General features: G+C 39.9%; 1 protein-coding gene across 1 annotated transcript; it reads left to right on the forward strand.

Annotated features, from left to right (window-relative positions):
- Nucleotides 1-6572: 6572 nt before the first annotated feature.
- AGR3 (anterior gradient 3, protein disulphide isomerase family member) lies at nucleotides 6573-16095 on the forward strand. Its single transcript, XM_068152548.1, has 8 exons — nucleotides 6573-6651; nucleotides 8913-9045; nucleotides 11600-11663; nucleotides 13077-13129; nucleotides 13760-13836; nucleotides 14081-14144; nucleotides 15160-15243; nucleotides 15999-16095. The coding sequence occupies exons 2-8, from the start codon at nucleotides 8940-8942 to the stop codon at nucleotides 16046-16048; spliced, it is 498 nt and encodes a 165-aa protein (XP_068008649.1). The 5' UTR covers nucleotides 6573-6651; nucleotides 8913-8939; the 3' UTR covers nucleotides 16049-16095.
- The last annotated feature ends 10241 nt before the right edge of the window (nucleotides 16096-26336 follow it).

Raw genomic sequence — 26336 nt, forward strand, 5'->3', positions numbered from 1 at the left:
CTATATGTTTGCAGTCATCTCTCTTTATGCTCTTCGTCTAACAGAGTGGCTTCAGGGAGAGTAATTGCTTTAGGGTAGGTATAGCCTGAGTGAACATTCCTGCAGGGAAAATGCAAGTTGTTCCAGTTTTCCTCACTATAGAGGCCAGCCCATCCACATTTTTAAAGACAGTCACAGATTGAAAAGGCACTGCAATAAAAATTCTGTTCAGAAAGACCACTGGCAGGCATTTCAAACAGTTTGAGGCCTGTCAGTTAAAACAGTTCCCAGAATATAAAGAAGTCCGTGGTCAGCCATAGGATGGATTATATTATGATTCATCATAACCCATGACCAACATAACCAACATCTGCAAGATGGACAGATGTGACACTGGGAGGTATCATACAGAGTGTTTCCAGAGAGACAGAGTAGTTGAACATAGGATCATATCTGTAACTGTGGCAGTCTGTTTCTGTTCAGGAACGCTGAACTCCTGCTAGAATAGATGCAAAATAAGGGCAAGGAGTTTTCTAGAAACAAGAAACTCAACATTTCTTCTTTGTTCAGTGTAGAAGAATGAAGACCAGGCAGAGATACAATTTCCCTGCAGAAAGGGTAGGAGAAAGAATGGAGAATCACTTAAGGCAATACTGGTGAAAGAACACTTGATCAGAAGTTGCCAGGCATAAGCTTAGGGTAGTTAAATCAGAGTTTCTCTCAAAGGACTGAGTTTCAAAGGCAGGCTTGAGAAAGAAAATTGGGCAAAATTCCTAAGTAACTTTCATACATATATAAGCAGGATATTATGGTGTGGCTGCCTCCAGGAGAAGAGGACAGCACTTGATAACTCAGTCCTATGTTTCTGTCTGCTATTAATCCTTGGCTTTAAAAAGGCAGCAACAAGAAACTACTGTAGCTAGAAATTAATCTAAAGCTAAAGATTTTTCTGCATCAATCATGTGGGCTATAAATGTAACAACAAAATAGCAAAAGATCATGTCTGGTCAGGCTAAAAATATATTCCAATACTAAAAGCAAACTGTTACTGAGTGGAAGCTAGACTGTGATATTTAATGGTTTTTAATGACCAGGGAGATAAAGAAAAGCAGCACCTGGGGTACTTGTCAAGCTTTCAAGATATTCCCATGTATTTGCATACGTCCCCTCTCTTCATCTCTGCCACTCTACTCAAAGAGAAGTTGTTTTCGTTAGGCAATGCTAATTTCATCCCATTTCTCAGATGTGAATTGTAGCCATAGCAAGCCATAGCAAGCCATAAAAGTTTTGCTTGTTGGGATTTTTTTACTTCTATTCAAATTTTCTGAATATAGTCAGTATTTGCATATATTACATGAAAGAAGCTTTCTGCTTTAGGCATTTATTATTTCAGACAGAAAGAAAAGCGCTCCATATGACAAGAGATTGCAGAGGAAGGGATGACAGCCAAATGGATCAACTGCAATGAAATCAGCTCAGACTTAGGATAATGGGTGAGCACCGCTAAAGAGACTAGTGCAGGGACCTCAGGTTGTGGCTCTACAAAGTGCTTAGGTGAACAGCTTTATATCGCAACAGCCAAAGTAGAAACCTTTCTTTTGGTAAAGCAGCATGGTCTGCACAGTCCACAAGGAATGATCACCTAGAACCCCTATCTAGCAACTGACTGTTGGGGATAAACATGGCTGCACCAGGACAGGTCAACATCAGAAGAGAAGCTTGTCTATCTTCTTTAGAAGAAGCCTCCTGGAGATTTGCCAGAAACTTCAATTCCTTATTTTCTGAGCCAGTATAGACACTTGAGAACATGCTTGACTTTAAGCATGAGAGTGGTCCTATGGACATCAATGGGATCGCTAATGTGTCTAAAATTAAATATGTATCAAGTGCTGTGCTGGACTGGAGCCAAAGACTCAAAAACTTGCAGGATCAAGGTTTGGCTGAAGAACAGAGAGAAAAATGGGAGACAAAAGCTAAGAGACCAAGTTGCTCTCATGCCCTCTTGCGTCAGTCCTTCGTGAAAGCAAGCCCCAGGATAAAGCCCTTATTATAGTGAAAGTTAAAGGAATACCTGTACAGCAACCTTAAACACTACGGGATACTGCAAACACTCCCATTTTTACAGCACATAATGTCTTTTGATTTTTAGATAGTATTACATGTCAAAGCAGATACAGTGATGTCACTGAGGGAAAACATCACAAAAGCATTGCAGTAACAGGCACCTCTTTCAACAGAGGCCTGGTTGACTCACTCCCACAGCTGCAGCAAAGTAGTCCAATGTGTTTCTGGAGAGCATTCTTGCTTGTGAAGTCTTTATTGGGACACTCTGACTGTAGCGGCATGCAGCCGCTTTTCATTTCTTGCGGCAGTCAGAAAGTTTCATTGAATATTTCTCGGCTCTCAATCTCTTCCAAAACACATGTTGAGTTTCCTGGCTCTCTCCCTTAAAATCTGGTCTGGGTTTCTACCCCTGCCCCCTTTCAAATTACTTTATGTGCACATAAAATTACCCCAAATAATTATTATTTTTTTTTAAATAACTAAAAATTCAAAGCATTTTGATTTGGAAAAATCGACTTGAAGTGTTTTTCCCCACACGTTGTGGATGTTTGTGTGCAATCACTTTCATGTTGATATGATTTGCATTCTGAGCATATCACTGCACAGTTAAAACAAAAACATTTGTCCTTTTGCTATTAGCAATGCAACACTGCCAACTAGAGGCATTGGGAACGCTCAGATTCTTGTCTTGCGGACCACATCAATAAACTTAAAGGGTTGTACAGCTATAAATAGTGCAAGATTCTATTTGCTCTCCAGAAATCCCACCCAAATCCTCCAGCCAGAGCACTGTTTGCATTTAATGTGCTTAATGCTTCAGCATGTCATTTATTGAAACCAAACACCACATCATCCAGAAATTCAAATATAATCAGATCTCAAATTCCTTCAGGTTCCTCAAAGTGTTAATGAGCCATTCTAACAGCTTTTGGAAGCTGTTAGACAAAACATTGCAAGTGTGAAAAGATTTTACATTTATAATTTTGAGGGCAAAAGAAATCCCAGATATCCTTTTCTCCACCCACAGCTTAAATAAGACTGTTGGAGTACAGAAATCGTAGTCTGCTCAGGTGAGCTAAAAAAACAGTTTCTGTATGTTTTTATCTTTATGATGGCCTGTGCTTTGAGGAGGAAGGTATTTGTCTGTAGCTGAAGCAACAAGACAGAAAACAGAGAAAGCGTGCACTGAACCAGAAAGGCTATTACTATCTGTCACCTGTGATTCCCTGATGTGTACATGTTTGGTAGATCACTATATGAAACTCAATACAAAGCTGGTGATTACCAGAGCTGCCTGGGCCCTGCTTTGCAATCCCTGCCCTCTTTCCTGTGATGGCCCTGATGGGCACAGCAGTGTGGAGTTGCCCAGTGTCCAGCAAGAGGAAGCTATATCAAAGGAGGGCAGAGACATTCTTCAGGTTCTTGTGCCAGCCAACAAAGCCTTGGAGAAGGTCTCATCCCAGCTGTCCTTGGTCCCTCTTCTGCCTTATAGCCAAATCAAATGTGACCCTTTGCACAGGCAGAGTTTGCTGGCAGGGAGGAAAACGAGGAATGAGGATGCACCGTACTTCCAGGTTTATGTGCTGTGCTCCAGACTCACAGGGTGCAGAACGTGCAAGTCTTGCATTGCCTTATTAAGAACCGTAAACAGAAAACAGCTTAGGGAACTGTACCTGTACCAGGTCCTTTTGAAAAGATGTTTCCAAGGGACCCTTCAGAGATGGAGAAATAAAAGCAGGCAGGTGGCAACTCTTTGTGCTCTGTCACTCAGGATCTGCCCAGCAAAATTCATGAAAAATACTAAGTTGCACTGTTCCCTGACAGTCTTCAAAACTTTATATCTATAAAAGTGTCTGGGAAATCTGAGAAGCCTAGAGGGCAGGAAAATGATTTTGTTGGGAAGTGGAAGCCAATAGAGAGTAGTGACTCACAGAGGCACAGGGCTGCAGAGCAGCTGATAGACAGCAGTTGATTAAGCCTGGAACCAAATATTCATGGGGCTGTACCATAGGGCAGTTTACAGATGGAAGAACCGGTTTCCCAAAAATTCAGAGAAAATCCTGGAAGGGGTTAGAGATGACACCCCTGGAATAAGATGAAGGCCTAGAAGTGAAGGCATAGACATTGGCATGGGGAGTAGAGAATATGGTTTGCAGCCAGTGTAAACCACTGTAAAAAGTAATTCAATAAAGGTTTTTCCAGTTATAATAGTATGCTCATGTTCCATAACAATGTCTTTACAGGAACAGAAAGCTAACAAATTACAGTGGTCCACTGAAATCAAACCACTGGGACTCAAGGAACATTGGAGTAGCTTGTTTATTTGATTATTACTTAGAGCTTTACTTTTAGGAATGAATAAAAGAAGTGCATTTGTCATATCTAGATTTCTTTAAATGCTTTAATGGAAACGGACCAGAAATTTCCTAATGATTTTTGGCTGTCAGTCAATCCCTAAGTCCAATGGACACTTGCAGTGATTTTCCATTCATTCATTTTTCGGCTTGGCAGTGAAAGCTGACGCTCAGAACTGAAACCTGAAGCACAGTTCTCAGTTCTGGTACTAGGTGCTGCTGGATTGTGCCCTGAGATTCAGACTCACTACACACCAATTACCTGTGTTAGGGGCCGGATCACCTCTCACCCATGGAAATATCTGCTCCATGAAGCTTTCTCATACTGTTTAATGTAAAATTTGTTTGGGCATTGTGTCTGCATAATCTAATTAATTTTGCATTGATTTGCAAAGGCACATTGGGCTGCTGTAAAACCCTTTTAGAGAGTGATCAACAGATGTTGCTGGAACAACAGAACTGTCACAGGAGCTGTGACTTTGTCTCTTGCTCATGTATAATCTAAAGCAGAGTTGAACAGGGTAGAACTTTGTCAGCAACCTGCCTTGCTGGAGAAGCAGATCAACAACAAGTGTTTAACCCCCAAAATCAGTCCATGATGATTAGTCTTGTCCCTAATGAGCATTAGCTGGAAGTACCGTGTTTAAGTAAGGCAGACCCAAAGACTGCTCAGCTTCTTGCTGTCTTCTCTTCCATTCCCCACATGGAACATTTCTACATTTCTAAGTGCTTCAGTGCCTGCAATTTCTATGTGAAGACCCCAACCTCAGATGGAGGTAGGTTCTTCAAATCATCATTGGATTGACTTCAGAGAGTCTTCTTCATTTGCTTAAAATTTAAATGAATAAATGCAACATAGTACTTTGGTTTAAATATCTGCCTGCATTTCTCTTGTAACCTTCCTTTGTCAGCCTTTTCAGCCCTTAAGCATATTATTTACTATACCTTTTGTAACTGGAAATGCAAGTTTGAATTCTCCTACACAGATATTAAAGATAACTGAGCACTAAAAATACAGAAAGTCACAGTTTGCACTTCTGGGTACAACAATAGGTTATAATACAGAATAGAATAGGAATGGACCAGACCAGGTTGGAAGAGACCTTCAAGATTATTGTGTCCAACCTATCAACCAATCCAACCCACCTAAACAACTAAACCATGGCACCAAGCACCCCATCAAGTCTCCTCCTGAACACCTGCAATGATGGTGACTCCACCACCTCCCAGGGCAGCCCATTCCAATGGGCAATCACTTTCTCTGTATAGAACATCTTCTTAACATCCATCATTAATCATATACTGTCAGTGGCAAATGGCAACAAATATCAAGATATTAAAGCATTAAACACACCCACACAAAATCAGGCTTTATATTAAAAAAAAAGTGGAAAAAAATGTAACCATATAGTTCATACAAATAAATATACAGGAAAAGAAGAACCAAAAGAGGATTATTTCTGGCTCCTTTGCAAAAGCTATACAAGGGAGGAGGGAAAAGCTGATCCAACTCACTTCTTATTTGTGCAAAGACAATGAATAAAGGGCTTTCCCTGTATTACTCAAGCTAGGTCAAATTTGTATCAAGCATCATGTGCAAAATATCATGAGCATTTTAAAGCTACAGCTCACAGAAGCAGGTATTAGATACATTAAACTATATTCTTTAAATAAATACTTTTATATCCTCCATGACCTCCCCACCCCCCCACCCCCCCAAAAAAAAAATCTTTATTTGTTAATTACATTCCTCTACACAAAGTAACCTTTGTGTTTTCTTATTAGGTTCATATCTACCTCCCAGTGCCAGTGAACCTACCCATTCACTGGGAACAAAAGCACCTACAGTTCCAGTTTTCCTTGGTGGTTTCTTTTTTCACTGGACAGAAGCCAGACTAGAACTGTTTGAGGGGGAAGTAGCAGACACACATAAGCCACTATTTATTTCCAGTCCTCGTACAAGACACCTGATACAATCCAAGATGAAGAGAATACCAAGGATTCAATGTACAAGCATGGGAACTCACAAAAGCAAAAGCTGGAGAGATGGCAGAAAAGGAAGGGGGAGGGTGGAAACACGTGAGTCTGATTTTCAGCTGAAAGGTTCCTCTTATTTTTGTTCCCTGAGTGAATGTGCTGCTGTTGCTACACAGAGACCTGGGCGGCTCAGGTGTTCTGTGCTTAAATCACACTGACTTTTAACTAACCAGCTCCAGAAAAAAAGACCTTCCATCAGGAGAATTGATCACTGCTGGTGAGCAAGCATCTCTCATTCTTAACTTTCTTTTAGTACAGAAATGAGTTTTGGTTGACAAATGCATTACAAGCCTAATTATATTTTAAAAAACTAATTAAAAAAGGATAAATTACAGATGCCTAGAGCAGCTAGGGGAAAAAACACAATTGTTCTGACAGATTAAGGCAATCTATATGACATTGGCTGTCATTTTTTACTTTCAATCAGTTAACTCGTATTGCATCATTTAACATCAAACATTCAGAATTTAAACTGCCTCCAGTTATAGCTCCATAAATTATCCTTCCAAAACCTTATTGGTTTTCAATAGGATAGTAATTAATTATTTAAACTTCAGATAATTAATCCTGTGACTTGGAGAGATTTACACTTTGACTTTTCTATGAATATATCATGAAAGAAAGAACTGATTCCTTACCTGCTTTATAGGGAGATTATCTGTTGAGATTTCAAAGGCATAACTACTCATGTTCAAACAGAATTTTACCTTGTTAATATAATGCTACATTTTATCATTAATATCATTTTATCATTGTCAATAATATCATTTTATCATGTTCAAACAGAATTTTACCTTGTTAATATAATGCCACATTTTATCATTCATAGATGAAGTGATGCTAAATATAGTTACTAACTTTCACACAGAGTTGCTACGAATACTTATTCATCACCAATATAGTAGAGGGGTGTAATGATCTGCTTTTGCTAACCGCAGTTAGCGGTCTGCACAAACATGGGGAAAATCTGAATGGAATTCTTATTGCCAAGAAGTCCTCATCCCCCAGATTTAACTAGAGGTTATAGCATTTCCTTAGGAAGCACAGGACAACTTCACATTTTCTTATGAACTATCAAAAATCTCCAGTCAAATTAATGTGCATAATTAGTAAGCTCCAAATGAGGCTCCTTTCTAAAACTCATTCAACAATGGCTAACATGAATGAGCCTAAGGAAGTACATGAAACAAAGAACAGCTCCAGAGTTGTGATACCATGTGAGGGACCTTGTTACAAGACTGAGGAGAGAAATGTTATAATTCATTTATTAATTATTTTAGCAATTTTTAGGGGGAATACTTCAGAAATATGAGGTTCTTACTACAATAATTTCTTTTCTAAAACTTCACACATTTTAACATGCAAAGTGTTTTCCAGTCACTCAAATAGAATGGTCTTCTTGCATTGAGACTCCCAGTTACTGGAAGTGGAGTTTGAATTTGTTCACTAGAAATTGAACTGTTAACAGCGACGTTAGCGATATAAGGACAAAACTTGCGGCTGCACTTTTCATGCCTCTCTGTCCTAAGAAGCATGAAGCATCTTCTTTTGCCAGTGCTCAGGGCTGTAATTCCATACTGGATATCACTTTTAAATTCAAATTTGTCATTTTCTTTATCAGTGCAAGCACAAGTGCTTTGGAGGAGATTGATTTATTTATATGTAAAAGCTCTTTCTCAACCGGTCTACTTGATAATGCGTAAAGCTCAGCCTGTGAAGAGTGAAATCTCCAGCAAGAACTATAAGCTGACTGGGCTACCTGTATTGTTTTTTAACTCTGTTCAAACCACCATGTATTCACCTGAACATCAGAGCTGTTAACAGCTGAAGATGATTGTACTGGGTGGAAAGAAGACTTTGCAATTTAAGGAATTCATCTGTCAATGCTTTTCCCTCAAACATTGATTTTGTTCTCCAACTTTTATCAAGCCCAGAAGTTACTGAATTTCTTATAATGATCTTTGTCAGGAAGAGAAGCAGGTATCTTGGGAATACTGAAACAGCTAGGAACACAGATGGATTATTTTACTCAACAGGAGCTGAACTGAAAATCAGTTTTAAAATGCCGTGAAGAATGGGGACATTTTTCAAGTTTTCATTGTGAGAAGCAGCTGGAAATTTCTTGGACATTTATTTCAGTCTTTACCATCCTGCTTCACAGAGTGTAGGCTAGAAACAAAAATAATAATGGGAATTTCAACACTGTGGAGGGATTTGCCAATTTAAGAGCTATTATACCTGGAGGCAAATATTTGCCAGTCTTCCTGTTTAATTGAGGAGATCAATGAGACAACTTTGGTCAAAAACCACCCCTAACATCCAGAAAAAAAGATCCCATGCTGCTATGTTTCACTGACATTAAAAACCTAACAGAACAAACAGCTAGTACTATGTTTTGTTTTGATACCACTAAGATATTAATTTACGCTGTGCCAGGTGACTAATCCATGTGACTAAAGCTGGTGCTTTGTTTTCCAGATTTCTCGCTGCACTGAAAGGGAAATAATGCTCCATTCAACACTGGCCTTGTCCCTCCTGCTAATTGCAGTCTCTTCCAACCTTGCAATGGCAATCAAGAAGGAAAAACGAGCGCCTCAGACACTGTCGAGAGGTACTGTATATTTACAGCTTACAGTTATCTCCTTATCTTGCCATATAGGTCAGCAAATGTTTTTATTTAGAATGCAAATGGAAGCATACATATACACTTAGTGAGGTGTGTTACTCTGTTGTTAAGTGACACACTAAGCAGCACATCTTATTCCGCATCATTTCACTCCATCAGTTTGTTCTTATGGATATGGCTGAGGGTCTCATATAACCTGCATAATTTATACTGCTCTTAGTGACCTTGTAGAAGCAAATAACCCAAACAGTCTCTCAAATCAGGACTACTGTTGAAAAAATATTCTTTCATATACCATTTAAAATCTGCTGTATTATGGTATTTACTTACTGCTGAAACACAGATTCATAACATCAGTTGCTATGGGAACAGACCCATTTTTATACACAGAACTGTTAGCTTGAGCCACTGGTGTGTTTTGCTGCTTTTCATCAGATAGTCACAGTCATGCTTTGCAGTGAATAATTCACTTCCTTGCAATGCATAATTTTCAACCTCAGTGTTAACCAAAGACTCTATTTTAAGGTATTTATGTCTGCTCAGTCTTTAGAAATACAAGCAGAGAAATATCTTACCAAGATCTTTTCCTCTTCTCCATCTTCCTTCTCCCTTCAGGCCTCTTCCTCCAGCTCCCATCTTGACCTCTTCTGCAGACAGTGCAAAGCCTGCAGACCCTGCAGGTTATATCTGAAATCTTCCCATATAAAGGACTGACAAAGTCCTGCCTATCACCAAGCCCTATCTCAGCCTAAATGCTCAGGAAACACTTGCCAAAACCGTGCAACACCAAAATGCACCAAAGACAAATTGCAAATAATTTCTCCTAACTGGTATCCTTGGAGAAAGGTTGTAGTTAATCTGGTATCTGTTGTCTATCTTCCCTGGATCAGGATTATTTTCCAACTAAGCCTAAATGCATTTAAAAAAAAAAATAATAAAAACAAATCACAAAATCCCTTCAATTCTGGCAGTTTTTGGGAAAAAAAAATATCACAGACAACAAGTGTCAGCTCTCTAATCCTGATTTCACTGAATCACAGAATTTCAGGGGCCGGAAGGGACCTTGAAAGATCACCTAGTCCAACCCCCCTGCCAGAGCAGGATCACCTACACCAGGTTACACAGGGACGCATCCAGGCAAGTTCTGAATATCTCCAGAGAGGGAGACTCCACAACCTCCCTGGGCAGCCTGTTCCAGTCTTCTGTCACCCTCACAATGACAAATTTTTTCCCTTAAATTTATGTGAAACTTCCTGTGCCTCAGCTTCCACCCATTGCCCCTTGTCCTATCACTGGCCACCACCAAGAAGAGCCTGGCTCCACCCTCTTGGCACTCACCCATTACATATTTATCAATATTGATGAGGTCACCTGTCAGTTTCGGACCTTTTGGAGTGCTTGCACTTTAACTGTAATTAACCTGCTGGAAAATTACCCTTGCTGACTCCTCTGTGCAGTTACCTACACGAGCAGTGGGAACATGCTGGTCAGCAGGTAAGAATCCCACCAACCAAACAGATCTGTAATTGAAAACTAACTCATGAAGGAAGAGGTGAATTAATAGCATCACAAGCAAATGTCCCATGAGGAGGCTAGCAGCAAATCTCTGCATAACCATGGCTGGCCCAAACATAGGATAGGATAGGATAGGATAGGATAGGATAGGATAGGATAGGATAGGATAGGATAGGATAGGATAGGATAGGATAGGATAGGATAGGATAGGATAGGATAGGATAGGATAGGATAGGATAGATCAGACCAGGTTGGAAGAGACCTTCAAGACTTTAACCTGGTACAGATGCAGAAGTTGTTCTACAACTCCCATGAAGGCTATCATGACTGGAGCACAACTGCATGGAAGGGAGAGATGTACTGCACAGTGGTTGGCATCTTTGGGATCTGAAGGCATGAAACCAACTGGGCAATCTTTTTGAGATCAGTGCAATCACCAGCTGTGGATGAGCTATGAAGCTGATGATTCATTACAATTTTGTTTTGGGGATTTTTATTTAACAGCCATTCTTTTATTAAGTTATTTAATTACATGAAGTACTTGGAACTTCAGGGACTGAAATTCATTATGAAGTGTGAAGTTTGGCACACAAGACTGTTCTGACAGTGTCCATATTAAAGTCGACCTTAAATGAGCTGTCACATTTTATTTCCCTCTCTTTTCTAAGCCAACTTTCTCTTTAAGTCCCAGGGTCTAAAGGAAACATGGAGCAGACACTATAAAGATGCAAAGGATTTGCACGCTGATTTAGGGACTTCTGACTATATAGAAAGATGTCAAATAGGTTTTCCAAAGAATTTTAACTGGATATGCAATCAGCTGAGGGGTTTGGGGGGAGTTTGTTGGTTGAGGTTTTTTAATCCTTCAGCGCATCTATTGGGAGATGTAGAATTAACACATCCACAACCTTTGAGACTAAAAACCAAAATCATATTTGTATACAACTACTTTCAAAGATAAGAAAAGGAATTTCTTGTAATTTATTTCCTTGGCCACCAGTTGATCCTTTTGTGGTATTTCTAGGGTGGGGAGATGAAATTACCTGGGTACAAACTTATGAAGAAGGGCTTTATCAAGCAAAAAAAAGGTAAGAGATTGAAAATGGTTTGAAAGCTGAAGATGTTAATCAGTTATGCCTGAATATACTATGGTGAAAGAGAACAAAGAAACACTATGACAGCTGATCTGCAGACCACCCAGTTCAATAAAACAGATTTTGTGTCTATAAATAAATAAAAGCTATTGTAGGGCTCTTTTGACTCCAAAGCAACATCACGGGCTGATAGTTTAACTCTGTCATGTCTTTATCACAATAGCAGGATTGTCATTTGAGCAAGAAATGGTACATAGACAAAATCATTTTAAAAATACATCTGCTATGTTTTTTTCTTAATACCATGTTACCTCTGATCCATTCCTTAATCAACAGCTGGAAATGAGTTACCTTTGGCCCTGCATGATGGTCTCCTGTCTCTAATGTTTCCCCCAAGACGCTATTAGCTGGGACATGTGCAGTTTCTTACCATCTTGGCAGAGATGAAAGTTCCAATCTGAATCTTCTCTGGGATGCAGATGACAATATATCTGAGAATCCATGACTAATTAAAGAACATCTTTGTCAGTTCATTGTAGATCATAACAGTATAGCATGAGCTGTTGTTAAATTGAAGGCAATGTATTTTAAAAACAAGAGACTATTCATTCCATATCCCTTATAAGAAAATGGCTAGGAATGGAACAATTGTTGACACTGATACCAGATCAAACATTAGGAACTGATCTGCTGAACAGTAGTGTTTTAAACATACAGGAGAAAGTGCACACAACTGTTTTGTGTTTTGACATCCAAAAATATAAAGTTTTGATACTTTGCCAAACTATTTGCAAGGGAAAACCTGCACAATTAATTGTATATCTCTTCAAGAAAGCTTAAAACCCAGGAAAGTTCTCTTGGGAAGTATGTGGTAATCAATTCAATTCTATAAAAATATTTTATTGCAGTTCATAGTATCAGTCAGGGTTGGAAGGGACCACAAAGATCATCTAGTTCCAACCACCCTGCCATGGGCAGGAACACCCCACACTAGATCAGGCTGGCCAGAGCCTAATCCAGCCTGGTCTTAAACACCTCCAGGGATGGGGCCTCAACCACCTCCCTGGATAACCCATTCCAGGGCAGTTAATGCATATCATTTTTATTTTCTTAATTACAGAAAACTTCACATCAAAGCAACATCCAATACACCTTCAGCCTGATTATATACTAACAAATCCAGATATAGAAAATCTATTTCCCTATTTCTTTCTTCTATGTTCTTTTTCCTTGCTAAAAAAAAATAAACCAAAAAATGCCTGTAATGCTCTACAGAATGTCTGCAAGGTTTATCTTATGTTAACCCACAGTAAAAGTGCAATTTGTCTTTTCTGGTCCACTAGCAAAATCACCCATTTGCATGCCTGTCAAATGATCTAACTACCTGTTTTATTATTATTAATGAAGTAACAAGCCACTGATGGTAATTCATCACTTGGAGGACTGTCAGTACTGCCAAGGTAATTTTGATGTTTTGAGTGTTACATATTTGTGAATATCTTCATAACAAACTGCACCTGTCTATATATTTACTTTCCACTTGTTAAAAATCATTTATGAAAGAGATAAATTAAAACATATTTGAAAAGCTAAGCAGTTATTGCTGTTGTTTACAAAAACTCCACTATGAAATGCAACAAAGAACAGGAAAAACGCTCAGTGCTGCTGTCCCTAATGCAGCCCCGGTCAGTTTGAATTAAGAGACAAGATTTGCTACTGACTCATTGAACAGATTTAATATTGTCTGGCTCTCCTCGGCTGGTAACTGAAGGAGGAGATGAGGACAGGGCTGCTGAAATCGATCTAATAGGAATTTCCACAGAATAATGCACTTTTGTCAAGCTGAGACATGGTATCCATTATGACAACAGGCTTCATAAATAACAGACAAGAGCTCCCACTTTCATAGCCAGGAGGTTATACTGACATGGGTCAAAAAAACCCCAAGAAGTAGAGCCTTTATGTGCCCACCTCAGGAATGCGTATCAGAGATAAGAGCAACGTGGCCAGTCTCAAGCCAATGTGGTGTTGAAACTCAGAAGAGAAGGCAGTGTTTGAGATGGACCTCAAAATGCTCGTGTCTTTTCTAGCACTGAAGAAAGCTTTTGCAGAAAGTGAAGAGATACAGGAAATGGCCCAGAATAACTTCATTATGCTGAATCTCATGGTATGAAGGGTTTGGGGCAGTTTGACTGGTATGTTCTCTTTTTTTGGCCTGTATTTTCTCTTTGTCTTGTTTTTTTCATGTCTTTTAACCAAATATCTCTGGCTTTTCAGTTAAATGTGAGTACAGGAATTTGTGTGTGTATATACACAGAAGTAGTACCCCTTTTGGTGTTAGTTCTCTGGTACAACTCCTTCAGCAAAATTTACAGAAATACATTCATAACCAGCTTTAATTTCTCTGCCAGCATGAAACCACAGACAAAAACTTGTCACCTGATGGACAATATGTGCCTCGAATCATGTTTATAGGTATGTAAAATATTTATCTTCAGAGTTGTGAGATCTGAATCTATGCCAGTGTCCTCTTTTGGGACCATCAAGATGATTCACTTTCCAAAAAGAAAATAGCTCACAATTTATCATTTCCATGGCAGCAGTCTGGAAGTTGGCAGATATGACTTTTCCCACTGTCACCAGCTTTGACCTTCATGCACTTCCTCAGGTTACAGATACGTTCTGCCGCGTACCTAATCTGTGTCTGAGGAGAAGAAGCTTAAATATCTGTTAACATGTGGGCTGGTGCTCTCTGTGCTTCATGTTTGTGTTTTATAGGATGAAACTTACTGAAAACAGTCAAATACCTGACTGAATGTACATACCTACAGTGTGGACATTACCACAGAGCTAGTCAATAGTCAGTTGCATCTGAGGAATTATTTAACCCATGGTAAAGCTGATTTCTGGAACAGATTGAATGCATCATGCCTTAAAGTGCCTGTTCCTTTTCACTGACAGTTCATGAGCCTGTGGTGGCACCCAAAGTTAGGTGAGATGAAGCACACACTCAGAGGGAGAGCAACATAGTAATAGGAGTCAGCTAATTAACAAAAAACTTGGAAAGGGAACTGGGAAAAGAGACATCCACAACTTGCTGCCATGATGAAAACATTAAGAATCACAAGGTTTTCATTCTGAAGGCTTGAGGTATGTCATCCTAATATTGCCTTAGGTGCACATGACCCTCACTATGTGCACATCCTGTGAAATTGGTCACTCCTGATGTAACCCCAGAACTTGTACACCAGGATATTTTTCTTTAAATATGGTTGAAAAGCATGTATAATCTATCACTTAAAAACAGCTGCTTCAGTTTCCATTCTTCAAGTAAAAGAGCAGTTATTTGGAACAGAGTGTAACGGCCCCATGATTGCCTCATGAGGAAAACAGAACACCTCAGAAATGGGGTTGTCCACATTGTGCCAGGGACATCACCCCCAGCTGTTGTGGGAACAGAAAGCAGTGCTTAATGCAATTACTTTTTCAGATCCATCTCTCACAGTAAGAGCTGATATCACAGGAAGGTACTCCAACCGGCTCTACACTTACGAACCACAAGACATTCCATTCTGTAAGTGCCCCCTTTGCTGGGTTACTTTGCATTTCGCCTTGCAAGGAGCCAGATACACACTGTCCCAGATGTTTGTGCTCGAGAATGCACTACAATCTGAGAGTAATGAATAAAGACTCTGTGTGAGCATTTGCAATGAACTATAGCAGTCTAACCTGTTCCAGCAAAATACCTATTGTCCCGCTAAATTTATTGGGACTACTCAGGTAAGACAAGTTCAAAGATCATGGATGAAAACTTTCAGGTTCAAGATCTGAACGGTTTGCTGGACAATGGTGAAAGTCACTATGCTTAAAGGTATCCAACTGTACAATATAAACAGGCAGTGGTGGGAGGGAATCAGTAAAGAAATGCTGTCGATTACCTGGATACCACCTAACACCCCTATTGCAGGAAGGAATGTGATTTTTCAGGTTGAACTGGTCGTTACTCTATACCATCTATTTGAAACCAGTGCACTATCTCACCACAAATCTGCACGTCACATCTGATTACCCGACTTGCTGATGAGAAATGAGGGAGTTCAAAGGAGTCTTGTCAAATCCTTTCAAGCTAAACATCTTGATTCATAAAATGTTTTACCGCCTGCTTTAAGTATCAGTGCCAGAATTACTGCAATAGCAAGCTCTAAAATATAGTGTGACCGTACAGTAACTTCAATGTGAACAATATACTAATCAAGCTAAGTGGATTTTGTAATTATACAAATGCACTTTTAAGTACATTTTTACAGTCCTTATTTATTTTTCTTTCAGTAATAGAGAACATGAAGAAAGCACTACGCCTCATTCAGACAGAACTGTAACCACTGAAATGACCATAGCCTCTACGAGGTGAAGCTGCTCTAAGGAACCTAAGATTTTCAAATGTTCTAGTTAACTTCTCTGTCTCCACTGGCATTTTGAAGTTCTACCAAGCAGCTTCGGTGATTCAGATTTCATAAGAAATTTCAATGCACAATTTGAAGAACAAACACAGACAGACTATAGCATCCATTTGGAAAATAAGAGAAGAAATCTGTTAAACACTGGAATAACTAAATAACTAAAAGTGCGCCAGCTTGGAGCTGTGTTTTATTAATCCAGCTACGACTCTGTTAAGTGAGGTATGACCTCTGACTGAGAATTATAAAAAGCATTTTTTATGAGGTTTCTGCAGCATTTTGTAGAAGTTAGTAGCTGCATCTTCTAAGGTCTTTTTTGTTTGTTTACAAGATTTTAAGTTGCTAGAGTGACTTTACATCTCCCAAAGGAAGAGAAATTCTGCTGTTAAATCTTCCTATAGATCTTGCTACTGCTTATATAGAAAAAAAGAAAGCCAAGCTTAGCTTTCTTCACCAGAATTCTTTATAATTTTGTTATCTGAAATTAGAACAGACATTTCAGACTAAGCATGTGGTCTCAGTGAGGTTATAATCATCAAATAGCAACTACAGGGTTTGCCATGATAAACACAGAGTGAAGCAACAGATGTTAAGTCCCAGTACTCCACACCTGAGGACAAGTGAAGTTTGTAAAAGGCTGACACATGAAAAAATAAGCAGGCTTGTTCCTAGTTATTTTCATGTAAATGGTACTTGATTCATCTGAAACTCAACCCAGGTCATTCCCTCTTTTTCTGTGGCATCACAACCCAGACATCATGGTGGCAGCTTAGTGAGAGGATCAGCACATACAAAGTCTTGACAAAGTTTCCCAAGGATAACCACATGCAAAGGTGCACACTAAATCTGAGTAAAACCCTGAAGTAGTTTGAAATAATTTGTTATCCCAGCAGTGTGCTTTTTAATTAGAGCAAGGTGGTGACTCATTTGCAGTAAAAGCACATACTTTATGTCATGTGCAACGCAGCAGTGTCACTTGTTTGTGCCGCCATTTTCTATAATGCTGACTGTATTCAGATATGAAAGAGCAGGAAGGCTCTTTGCAGAACAGCTCTGGTAATCTACAACACCTATGCACATGTTCTACTGCACCTACCTATGCCTTCATAATTATGCAAAATTTGAATGTAGCCATATGTTCCACCAGAGTAGTGACCAATGTCCTATACACTAAGACACACCAAAAATTAATCTTGTATTAGTCATTAACAACATATGGTCATCATTACTAGGTAATTATTATTTTTTAACCTGTAGGAAAATGCTAGAAACAACCTAATAATCACATTCCTTTGGGTTGTATTTAGCTCTAATCACTTATGTCCATAGCCATTCCACACTTGGCAACACTTCCCAGACTGTGAGCAAATGCTCTTTTTAGCAAGCTCTGATTTTTATAGGGATGCCACATACTCTCCACTCAGTCAACATCAAGGTTTATTCATTCTTCACTGCTGATTAGAAATGCTAATAAGATACACACTGATACATACTTATTTTTGCTGGTACAGGTTTATATTAAAATGGGTAGTGTTGTGATGCTTTCCTTTTAGCATCTATGATGCAGCAGTTAGAGTACCAAGTTAAAAAACTAGATACTCATATCAAAGACATCCTGCTCCTTACAGAAACACTGAACTCCTGCACATATCCTGTGCTCTACTCAGCTATGAAGAGATAGGTCTCAGCTTGCTTGATTTGGAAGTTGTATGTTGACTATTATTTTACAGGAGGATTTGCATGCTTAGGGATTACACGTGGACTGCATCTTTTAGTAGATCCATTCATAAGAAAAGAGATGGCTGTCAAGAATCCACAAAGCTGGAAACCCAAAATATTTGGGGTTTGGGACCACAGTCCAGAACTTGCCTGGGCTAAGAAATGCTAAGCCTTGTAGTCTGACTGGTATCAACACAGAAAATAAATGATAGAATTATCACTTACTGGTTTTGTGGAAGAAACAAGTAATGCAAGATCTAGACCTCACAGTCTGCCATTGTTCTTATTTTGGGAATTTAATATAGAGCCAGCAGACATGAAATAAGCTATGTGAATGAAATAAAATACTGTGTTATGAAAAACATTTTCAGAACAGTACAATGATCATTGACTCTCGTTCCCAAACAAAATTTAGCCCTTATATCTAGACTGACATGCATGTTATTTTAATATTTGAAGAAAATCAGAGGATTAATTTCCAGTAGTATTGTCGATACTGTTTGCATCTGTAATCTAGAACAACGCTTTCCACTGCACAAGCGTTTGAGAGCTTTGACTCCTCCAAATACACAGCACTTGCCAGAAACACCACAAGCACATAAATTCCTCTGTGTCAGATGAGATCACTCTGCATATTGACTAAAGAGGTTCTCATCCTCTTCTCTCCCTTCTCACATCCCTATAGGTACCAGACTGAAATCTGTTCTCAGCCATAGCCTTGAAAAATAGGGCTAAATCTTTGTCATTCTCAAAGATTCAGATCTAGCCCTATTGGTGGAGCTAGATATTCAGGTAAAACACACCCAGTATGTTGCATGCACCTCCCATTCACAGCTTAGTTCAACATTCATCCTTAATTTTAGAGCTGCTGCTATATTTCTGCCTTCTCCTCTTTGAAGATTATTTTGCCAGGTAATATCTCCCCTGACAGAACAGAAAGTCAGATCCCGGATTAGAGTCTCATTGCTCTGGGATAAGATAAGTCTCTTGCCTTTGCAGTGTCAGACACAACATAATTCTTTTTCCCTATGAAATGAAAAGTATGAGACACTATTCCCTCTTTTCTTCCATTCTTGTCTGTTTGTGTGCCACACAGCTTTATTCACATTATTTATGGACAGCTTTTTATTCCCACTCTTTACTTCCCTCTCATAAGAAAGAGTAGGAAAATACTCCTTTTGTCCCTCAACTGGAACTAAACCAACCTGGTATATTTGATCTCTGCTGTTTGGGTTACAGCTGAAGGAAGATAAAAGACTGAAAATGTGATTATTATTATTTATTTTTTTAGCAGCAGCAGTTTCACATGCAAAAAACTCAGTTTCAATATAAGGACCAACAGCTGAGAATGGCTACATGTGTAGACTGCTCTTACAGAACTCATAACCTGTATACTGTATGGATGGATGCTAATATTAACATGAGCATGATATAGAATCACCTCTGGAAGTCCACGTCTTGCACAAAAGACTTCTGTGCTCTGCTTTTGCTATGAACATGACACATCCTGGGAAGCAAATCTTATTACACTTGTTCACATATCCATGCCTATTTTACAGTCTGGACTTATCTGTTGTAATCAGACCATGGGCAGTTAAACAAACGTGGACTTAACGTCAGTGAGGTGAGGCACAGGAATCTGAGAACTGACAGAACAGGATCCTCCCCTACCTATCCGTCTCAGCGCAGGAAGGCGTTGGCTTTTCCAGGCAGATGGCTGATGTATTGGTCTGCAGAGCTAGAGCATTTTCCCATGCGCAAATATTTGCGCTTGACCAGAACAAAAGAAAAGCCACCATACCTTTGTGTACTGTGGGGGTGACAGACTGTGGGACACCTCAGCACTTAAAGTGCAAAAGTAACTTTACCTTGCAGAATATGGCTGATATACTTGGGATCGTTTCGTGTGCTACCCGTGTTCTTGCCAAAGGCTGACACAGAAATCTCCAAATGCTGAGGTGTCCTTCACAGGATCAGCCAAGTCACTTCCCTGCTCCATTTTGTTTCTTCCTTTGTTCAGACGAAGGCACAGATCCACAGTACAAGTCAGGTGGAAAGAAAAAGTCTCCATGGCAACTAAAAAGTGCCAAAACACTAATTAGAAAGGGAGGAATATTTATTCTTCTACCAGAAAATCTCCAGAGTGTGCAGTTTATATATTCATACCTTTTCCTTGCTGTTTGAGGTTGTCGTGCTATATTCATCACTTACCATCTTGGATCGTTACTGCACACTGTAAAGTAACTGAACCACTAATCACTGCAGGCAGATCTATTTCAGTAGACTCTTCTTTTAAGAGGTAACAGATATCTGCTTAACCCTGAAGAATAAGATAAAACCCACCAAAAAATAACCCAGCTTCTCCAATCTGTACATAATAAGAACAAACCCAAATACAGCTTAGATCACACTACCATATCAAGCAGTGCATTTCAAAATTGCCCTCTAATTCCAACCCCAATCATTCTTCAGATGATCATCAAATCATCTTTTGTACATGTCTAAGTGTGAGTTTTGGGAAAGAGAAAAGATACTATAAATTTTCAAGGTTATAACACTCATGAGACAGAAGTCCTCAATGGGTTTCTTTCTGGTGCTTAGACTTGGCTATTGCTTCTGCAAAAAAAACCTAAAAATCCTTCAAAAATATCTACTGTGCCTTCTGCTACCTTTCTGTGCACACTGAAGACCATTCATCACTGCTTTGCACACCCTGGATGCATGTTTGTGAAAGGTTGGCACACCTGAACCCACCCTGCTATTTGTCACTCAGCCAGCTGGGGAGAGCCAAGTTCATGGATGCATATAAAACTCTGGCTTTGCTGTCTACATTCACATATGCAGAAGAGGATAGGAACTACCTGGAGAAGAACCTACACCCTAAGGTGAGGTGTACTGTGTAGGACAATGAGAAAAACGTGTTGTTTTTTTGCTTCAAACATACAAACAAGTGAGTCAATGATTTTACAGTTCTTAAGCATTTGTATCAGAGTACTTTAACAGCAGAACAAGAGCTCACATCTCCCAGACCTGCACTGCTTCTCTTGGGAAACAAATCCACTTTCAGTACATGTTACTATTATCAAGTATTTTCACATATGCGTGCCCACTGAGGAGCATTCTCATCCTAAAGGAAGAAAATATTCCCCCATGGCCTCAGAAAATTTAGTTCTAATTAATTCTTAAATTCTCAACCTTGGGGATAAAACAACAGCAAAAAAAGAGTCAAAAATCCCTAAATCCCACAATTAATTTCCTTTTGGTAATTCAGAGCAGCAGTTAACCTGGGCCTGGAAACCCAATCTTTCCTTCCATGGAAAAACACCCTTTCTTATTTACTAACCAAACAAATTAATACACAGGGAGACACACTCCAGTGAAAAATGTGTTATGGGTTGATCTGCATTGTCAGACTAAAGATATGGGACATGAAATTACTCATTTAAAGGAATAGAAAGTTAAGAGATTTGTGGTTTGTTTGGTTTTATAAAAGCCAAGAAACAACTTTGTTGATGTCTCATTGAGCTTTTTAAAGGAGTAAGTATTTTATCATATGTTTCTAGAAGGCAACAGTGCACCTACCTTAAGTGTTTATGTGGCATCCACTATATTAACACCAGTGAGTATGACTACAAGGAACACCTCAAGGCTGCCTTTCCTGACCAGATGTGTTGATTTCACAGATGGGAGCTGAACTTGTATAGCCCCAGGTACAGCTGTAGGGCATCTCCAGAGCACAAAGGACCAGGCAGCTTAAGCAGCAGGCAGGTATGCTGCCTGAAAGTTGCCTGTGATATGGAAGTAGCATTAAAGAGACTGATAGATCCTTTGGTTATTTACCCTGAAGAGAGTCACAGGAGCTATGGATGTTCAGCTTTTTGTATTTTTATACAAGAAGGAAGTAAAACATAGGCAGGCTAAGATTACACAAAAAGCATCCATCAGGACAAGAAACTGAAGGCACATTGATCCAGCTGATGTGAACGAAAATAAATACAAACTAATCTGTGCCACCTCTTTCTGTGCCATGTTTTCTATTAAGAGTTTAAATGCTTGAAATTGAGGTGGAAAGGGGATTGTGCCAACATAAATTAGAGGATCCACAATTTTGTAATCAATACATAAACCTTACAGCATAAGGCTTTTCCTTCCTGCGCTGAGACAAACCAAATGATACATGTCCCTCTAGAGAAAGAATGGCTCAAGAGGAAAGCTAAAGTAAATTCTTCCTGTGCTATGTAGTTTCATAATATGCTCTACTGAGCCATAAAAAACCCCCTGAAAAATATCTCTGAAAAATAGTAAATTACAGAGATATTTGTGGCAACCAGATAATTCCACCCTCTTAGCTACAGGGCTAGAAGTATTATGTTAGATCCCAGGTAAAGTAAAAATTAATTTAAAGAAGAAATTGTGTTTCCAAGCATAACAATAGCAAGCACTGCCAGTACCAGTAAATACTTTGTCATTACTTGATGTGCATAGTTCAGTCATGTAGACTCAATATGTGGCAGTATGCTGATAAATCATGGAAGTGTTCAAACTACGGAATGACTATAGGGTCAAGTTGCCAGGAAGATGTCAGGCTGCTAACCACATTTTGAAACCAAAAAGTTGAAAAACAGGCAGAACCTTCCATAAAAACAATAATTGTGATTAAAGGCAGAGCAGCCACTACAGCTTGGGGAAGGCTATAGAAGGAACAAAGGAATGGCCTGTGTCTACCACATATGAAGCTAGCTCCTGTTTAGAGAGCAATGATCACCTCAGAGCAGAGAGTCTTCAGTGTGTAGAGAGTTACCAGCCAAGTCTTGGGTTTTCTTAGAATACCTTTTTTCTCTTATGTTAGAATAGAATAGAATAGAATAGAATAGAATAGACCAGAAGAGACCTTCAAGATCATCGCGTCCAACCTATCACCCAACACCACCTAATCAACTAACCCATGTAACCAAGCACCCTGTCAAGTCTCCTCCTGAACACCCCCAGTGACGGCGATTCCACCACCTCCCTGGGCAGCCCATTCCAATGGGAAATCACTCTCTCTGTGTAAAACTTCCTCCTGACCTCCAGCCTGAACTTCCCCTGGCGCAGCCTGAGACTGACCCCTCTTGTTCTGGTGCTGGCTGCCTGGGAGAAGAGACCAACCTCTGCCTGTTTACAACCCCCCTTCAGGTAGTTGTAGAGAGCAATAAGGTCACCCCTGAGTCTCCTCCTCTCCAGGCTAAGCAGCCCCAGCTCCCTCAGTCTCTCCTCATAGGGCTTGTGTTCCAAGCCCCTCACTAACTTCGTTGCCCTTCTCTGGACACACTCCAGCAAGTCAACATCCTTCCTAAACTGAGGGGCCCAGAACTGGACACAGGACTCGAGGTGTGGCCTAACCAGTGCAGTGTACAGGGGCAGAATGACCTCCCTGCTCCTGCTGGCCACACTGTTCTTGATGCAGGCCAGGATGCCATTGGCCCTCTTGGCTGCCTGGGCACACTGCAGGCTCATGTTCATCCTACCATCAACCAGCACCCCCAGGTCCCTCTCTGCCTGGCTGCTCTCCAGCCACTCTGACCCCAGCCTGTAGCACTGCATGGGGTTGTTGTGGCCAATGTGCAGAACCCGGCACTTGGATTGCTCTAAAATCAGAATAATTGCTGTCATCAAATGCCTCAGCTGGAACAGATGCATTGAGTCCCCTGTTTGTACCTGAAGGTGAAAGTACACAAGTATATGAGGATCTATACTCTATGTGACCTACCTACACATCAAGTGGTTAAATGCAGTTTACATGCATACGTGTAACACATTGTCTCTCCCCAAATGGGTGGTGGTATTTTCAATTACTAATTTTATTGCCTATATGAGGGAATATAAACTTATTGCATGAAACATCAAACATGTTGTAAATGTGTTTCTACAGTTAAATTATAGGGGTGGTTATAATCTCTTCCTGTAAAACGCCTAATAGAGAAAGGCTGTGCCCTCCTGTTATATGGTAGCTTTAACCACTACTTTATGCACCTCTTAGAGGAATAAAACCTATCTCTAATTATCCATGCAGTTACCAAGGTGACTGCTGTGCAAAAATTACAGAGCATTTTCAAACTCATCTCCTGTATAAGCTAAGCTTTATACCACCAGAACAGAACAGCAGAGGTTAGCTTAATAGAGAAAAGACAGCTTGCACAGTGAGTGGAAGTCATAATGCTAGGCAAAAGTAGACACTGAATTAAAACACAGATTTTTGGTGGCATTTCAGGGTGGGATTTTTAGGCACAAGTTGATGTAAATAAGGTGTTTCTTATAGATATGTAACTTATGTAAGTAGCTTGCATAAGGGTAGCCACACTACACATTAAGCAAGCTTGAAAAGTGTATTCTCTTTCTACACCTGTTTTTTTCTTTTTCATTTTGACACAACCACATGTACCATATGGACCTAAACCTCACCTTTGTATTTTAAGTTATTCTTTGGATAAGATAATAAGAGAGGCGATGATAACTGGGCATGACAATTTAGCAACCCTTGAGTTGAGAAGGGAAAACAAAAAAGACAAAGCAATGACACTGGGTAGAAGGAATCTAGAAGACAGTAGAGAAAGAAAGAATAAATTATTCACTAGCAAATTCCTTTATATAGCATAAATTATATTTTCTTGAACATGAGCCAGACTCAAAACAGGAATTAAAACCTTGAGGCTGTCATTCTTTAAGAGAGAAGCATGAGTCAGCTGTCAGCAGTTGCCAAGGGGAGGTAGGGTCGTCACACTGACACATAGATATAGATGATACAGATACAGCATACTTATCAGCGTGTGTCTTGTCATACCCAACAAAAGATGGGATGACAGTGAAAAAAATTATCACAGGCTGTAAAGGACAACAGTGCAAAACATGTCTCTGTTGGCCATTTTCTCCATGTAGTCCACACTTTCTGTAAAAATGAAAAACAGGAACAAATAAACTCTTTGCATCAAAGATGCTGGTCAGAGTTATTTTAAGCAGTCAACTCCCAGCATGGATTTGTCAGGAAAGGAGCTGGGAAATCTGCCCTCCCCATTAACAGTGTTACACATCACACTATTTCTTATGACTGGGCCATGCATCTTCCTCATATGAGTAGGCTGTGCCTCTCCTGTGGTCATTCCTAGGGTGAAGAAGAATGATAGGCATGACCAAAGCAAGGCCACGTGGATTAGCTGAGCTGGTAAATGAATCCAAGAAGGGAAGAGTGGCAACTTCTATGGCAAGGAGTGTAAATTATGAAATACTTCTCCAGCTGATTTCTTTCAAAAGTGACTGGCATATTATTTCATCAGCAGGACAGATAATCGAAGTATTATTCCTAAAGCAGAGGAATTTTTGCAATCAGAAGAAGTACTATAACTAACACCTTTAATTTAAGGTAAAATGATAGGTACAATAGTTTTTCCGATTAGAACAGCAGGTCTTGTTCTGCATTACAGAATTGGCTGCACAAATAAAAGAACCCAGAAATAATAAGTATCCATGACAGCAAACTTTTGGTCCTGGCCTAGAGTTTTGATTGTTGCCCAAATCTTCTTTGTCCTTGTGCGGTTTATTACACCACTGGTTGTATTCATCTTTATTTAGCTTGAGATCCTTCTCTCTGAAGCACCAGTGAGAACAAAAGTGAGCCAAACCCTTCACAATGCAGCTATTCACTATAGTCTCCACTAAGGAGTTGCTCAAAGTCACTCATGTGAAGGGCAGTTGCACTTGTTTCTATAGGCTTTGTGGGAGATAATACCATGCTTTCCTATCTACAGGAAGTTCACACCTTAAGCATGTGCATCACCATCCTGATCCCTCACTTCCTCCTGCAGTGCAGAGCTGCATCCAGTGAGGAAACAGCCCGGAAGTGACCATCACATCCTCTCTTTCCAGCACAGAAACCTCAGGGCAGCTTTCTTCCCTTTTCACTGCATGATGACTCTTGTTTCATCAAGGATCCTACACGCTGGCAAAGTAGCCAGAGCTGTTTCATACTGTCCCTTGTCTCCTAGCTCCTGCTAGACCAAGCAAACACTGCAGGGCAGAGCAGGTTCAGTTGCAGCAGCCAGCTTGCACCTCAATGCTGCTCCCTCTGCAGGGGCAGCTGAATTTCCAGAACACAGCCTCCCAGGCTGGTTTGCACAAAGCAGCCCATGGCCCTTCATTCTTCTCCACAGATACAATAACTTCACTGAATGCACAGCAGGGCCTCACCCTGAGCAATGAACTTCATGTGACCAGCTCAGGGATCAAAGGTCTTACAGAACATTTACAATGAAGGGAAAGTAAATGTAGGCAAACAATATGAAAGAATGATCAAGCTTTCCAAAACCATTCCCTGTCATTTTATTTCATAGCATTTACTGTTTCCTCCACCCCCTCAATCCCAGAATATTTCAAGGGCAAAAAAAGCAGCATATTAATCTGCAATAATCAGGCAGGAGGGAAACAAACATCCAGGGTCAGGATAACAGCTATTCACCCA

This window comes from Melanerpes formicivorus, unplaced genomic scaffold, assembly GCF_026170545.1.
Source record: "Melanerpes formicivorus ecotype bairdi unplaced genomic scaffold, bMelFor1.0.p_v2 SCAF_23, whole genome shotgun sequence".
NCBI lineage: Eukaryota > Metazoa > Chordata > Aves > Piciformes > Picidae > Melanerpes > Melanerpes formicivorus.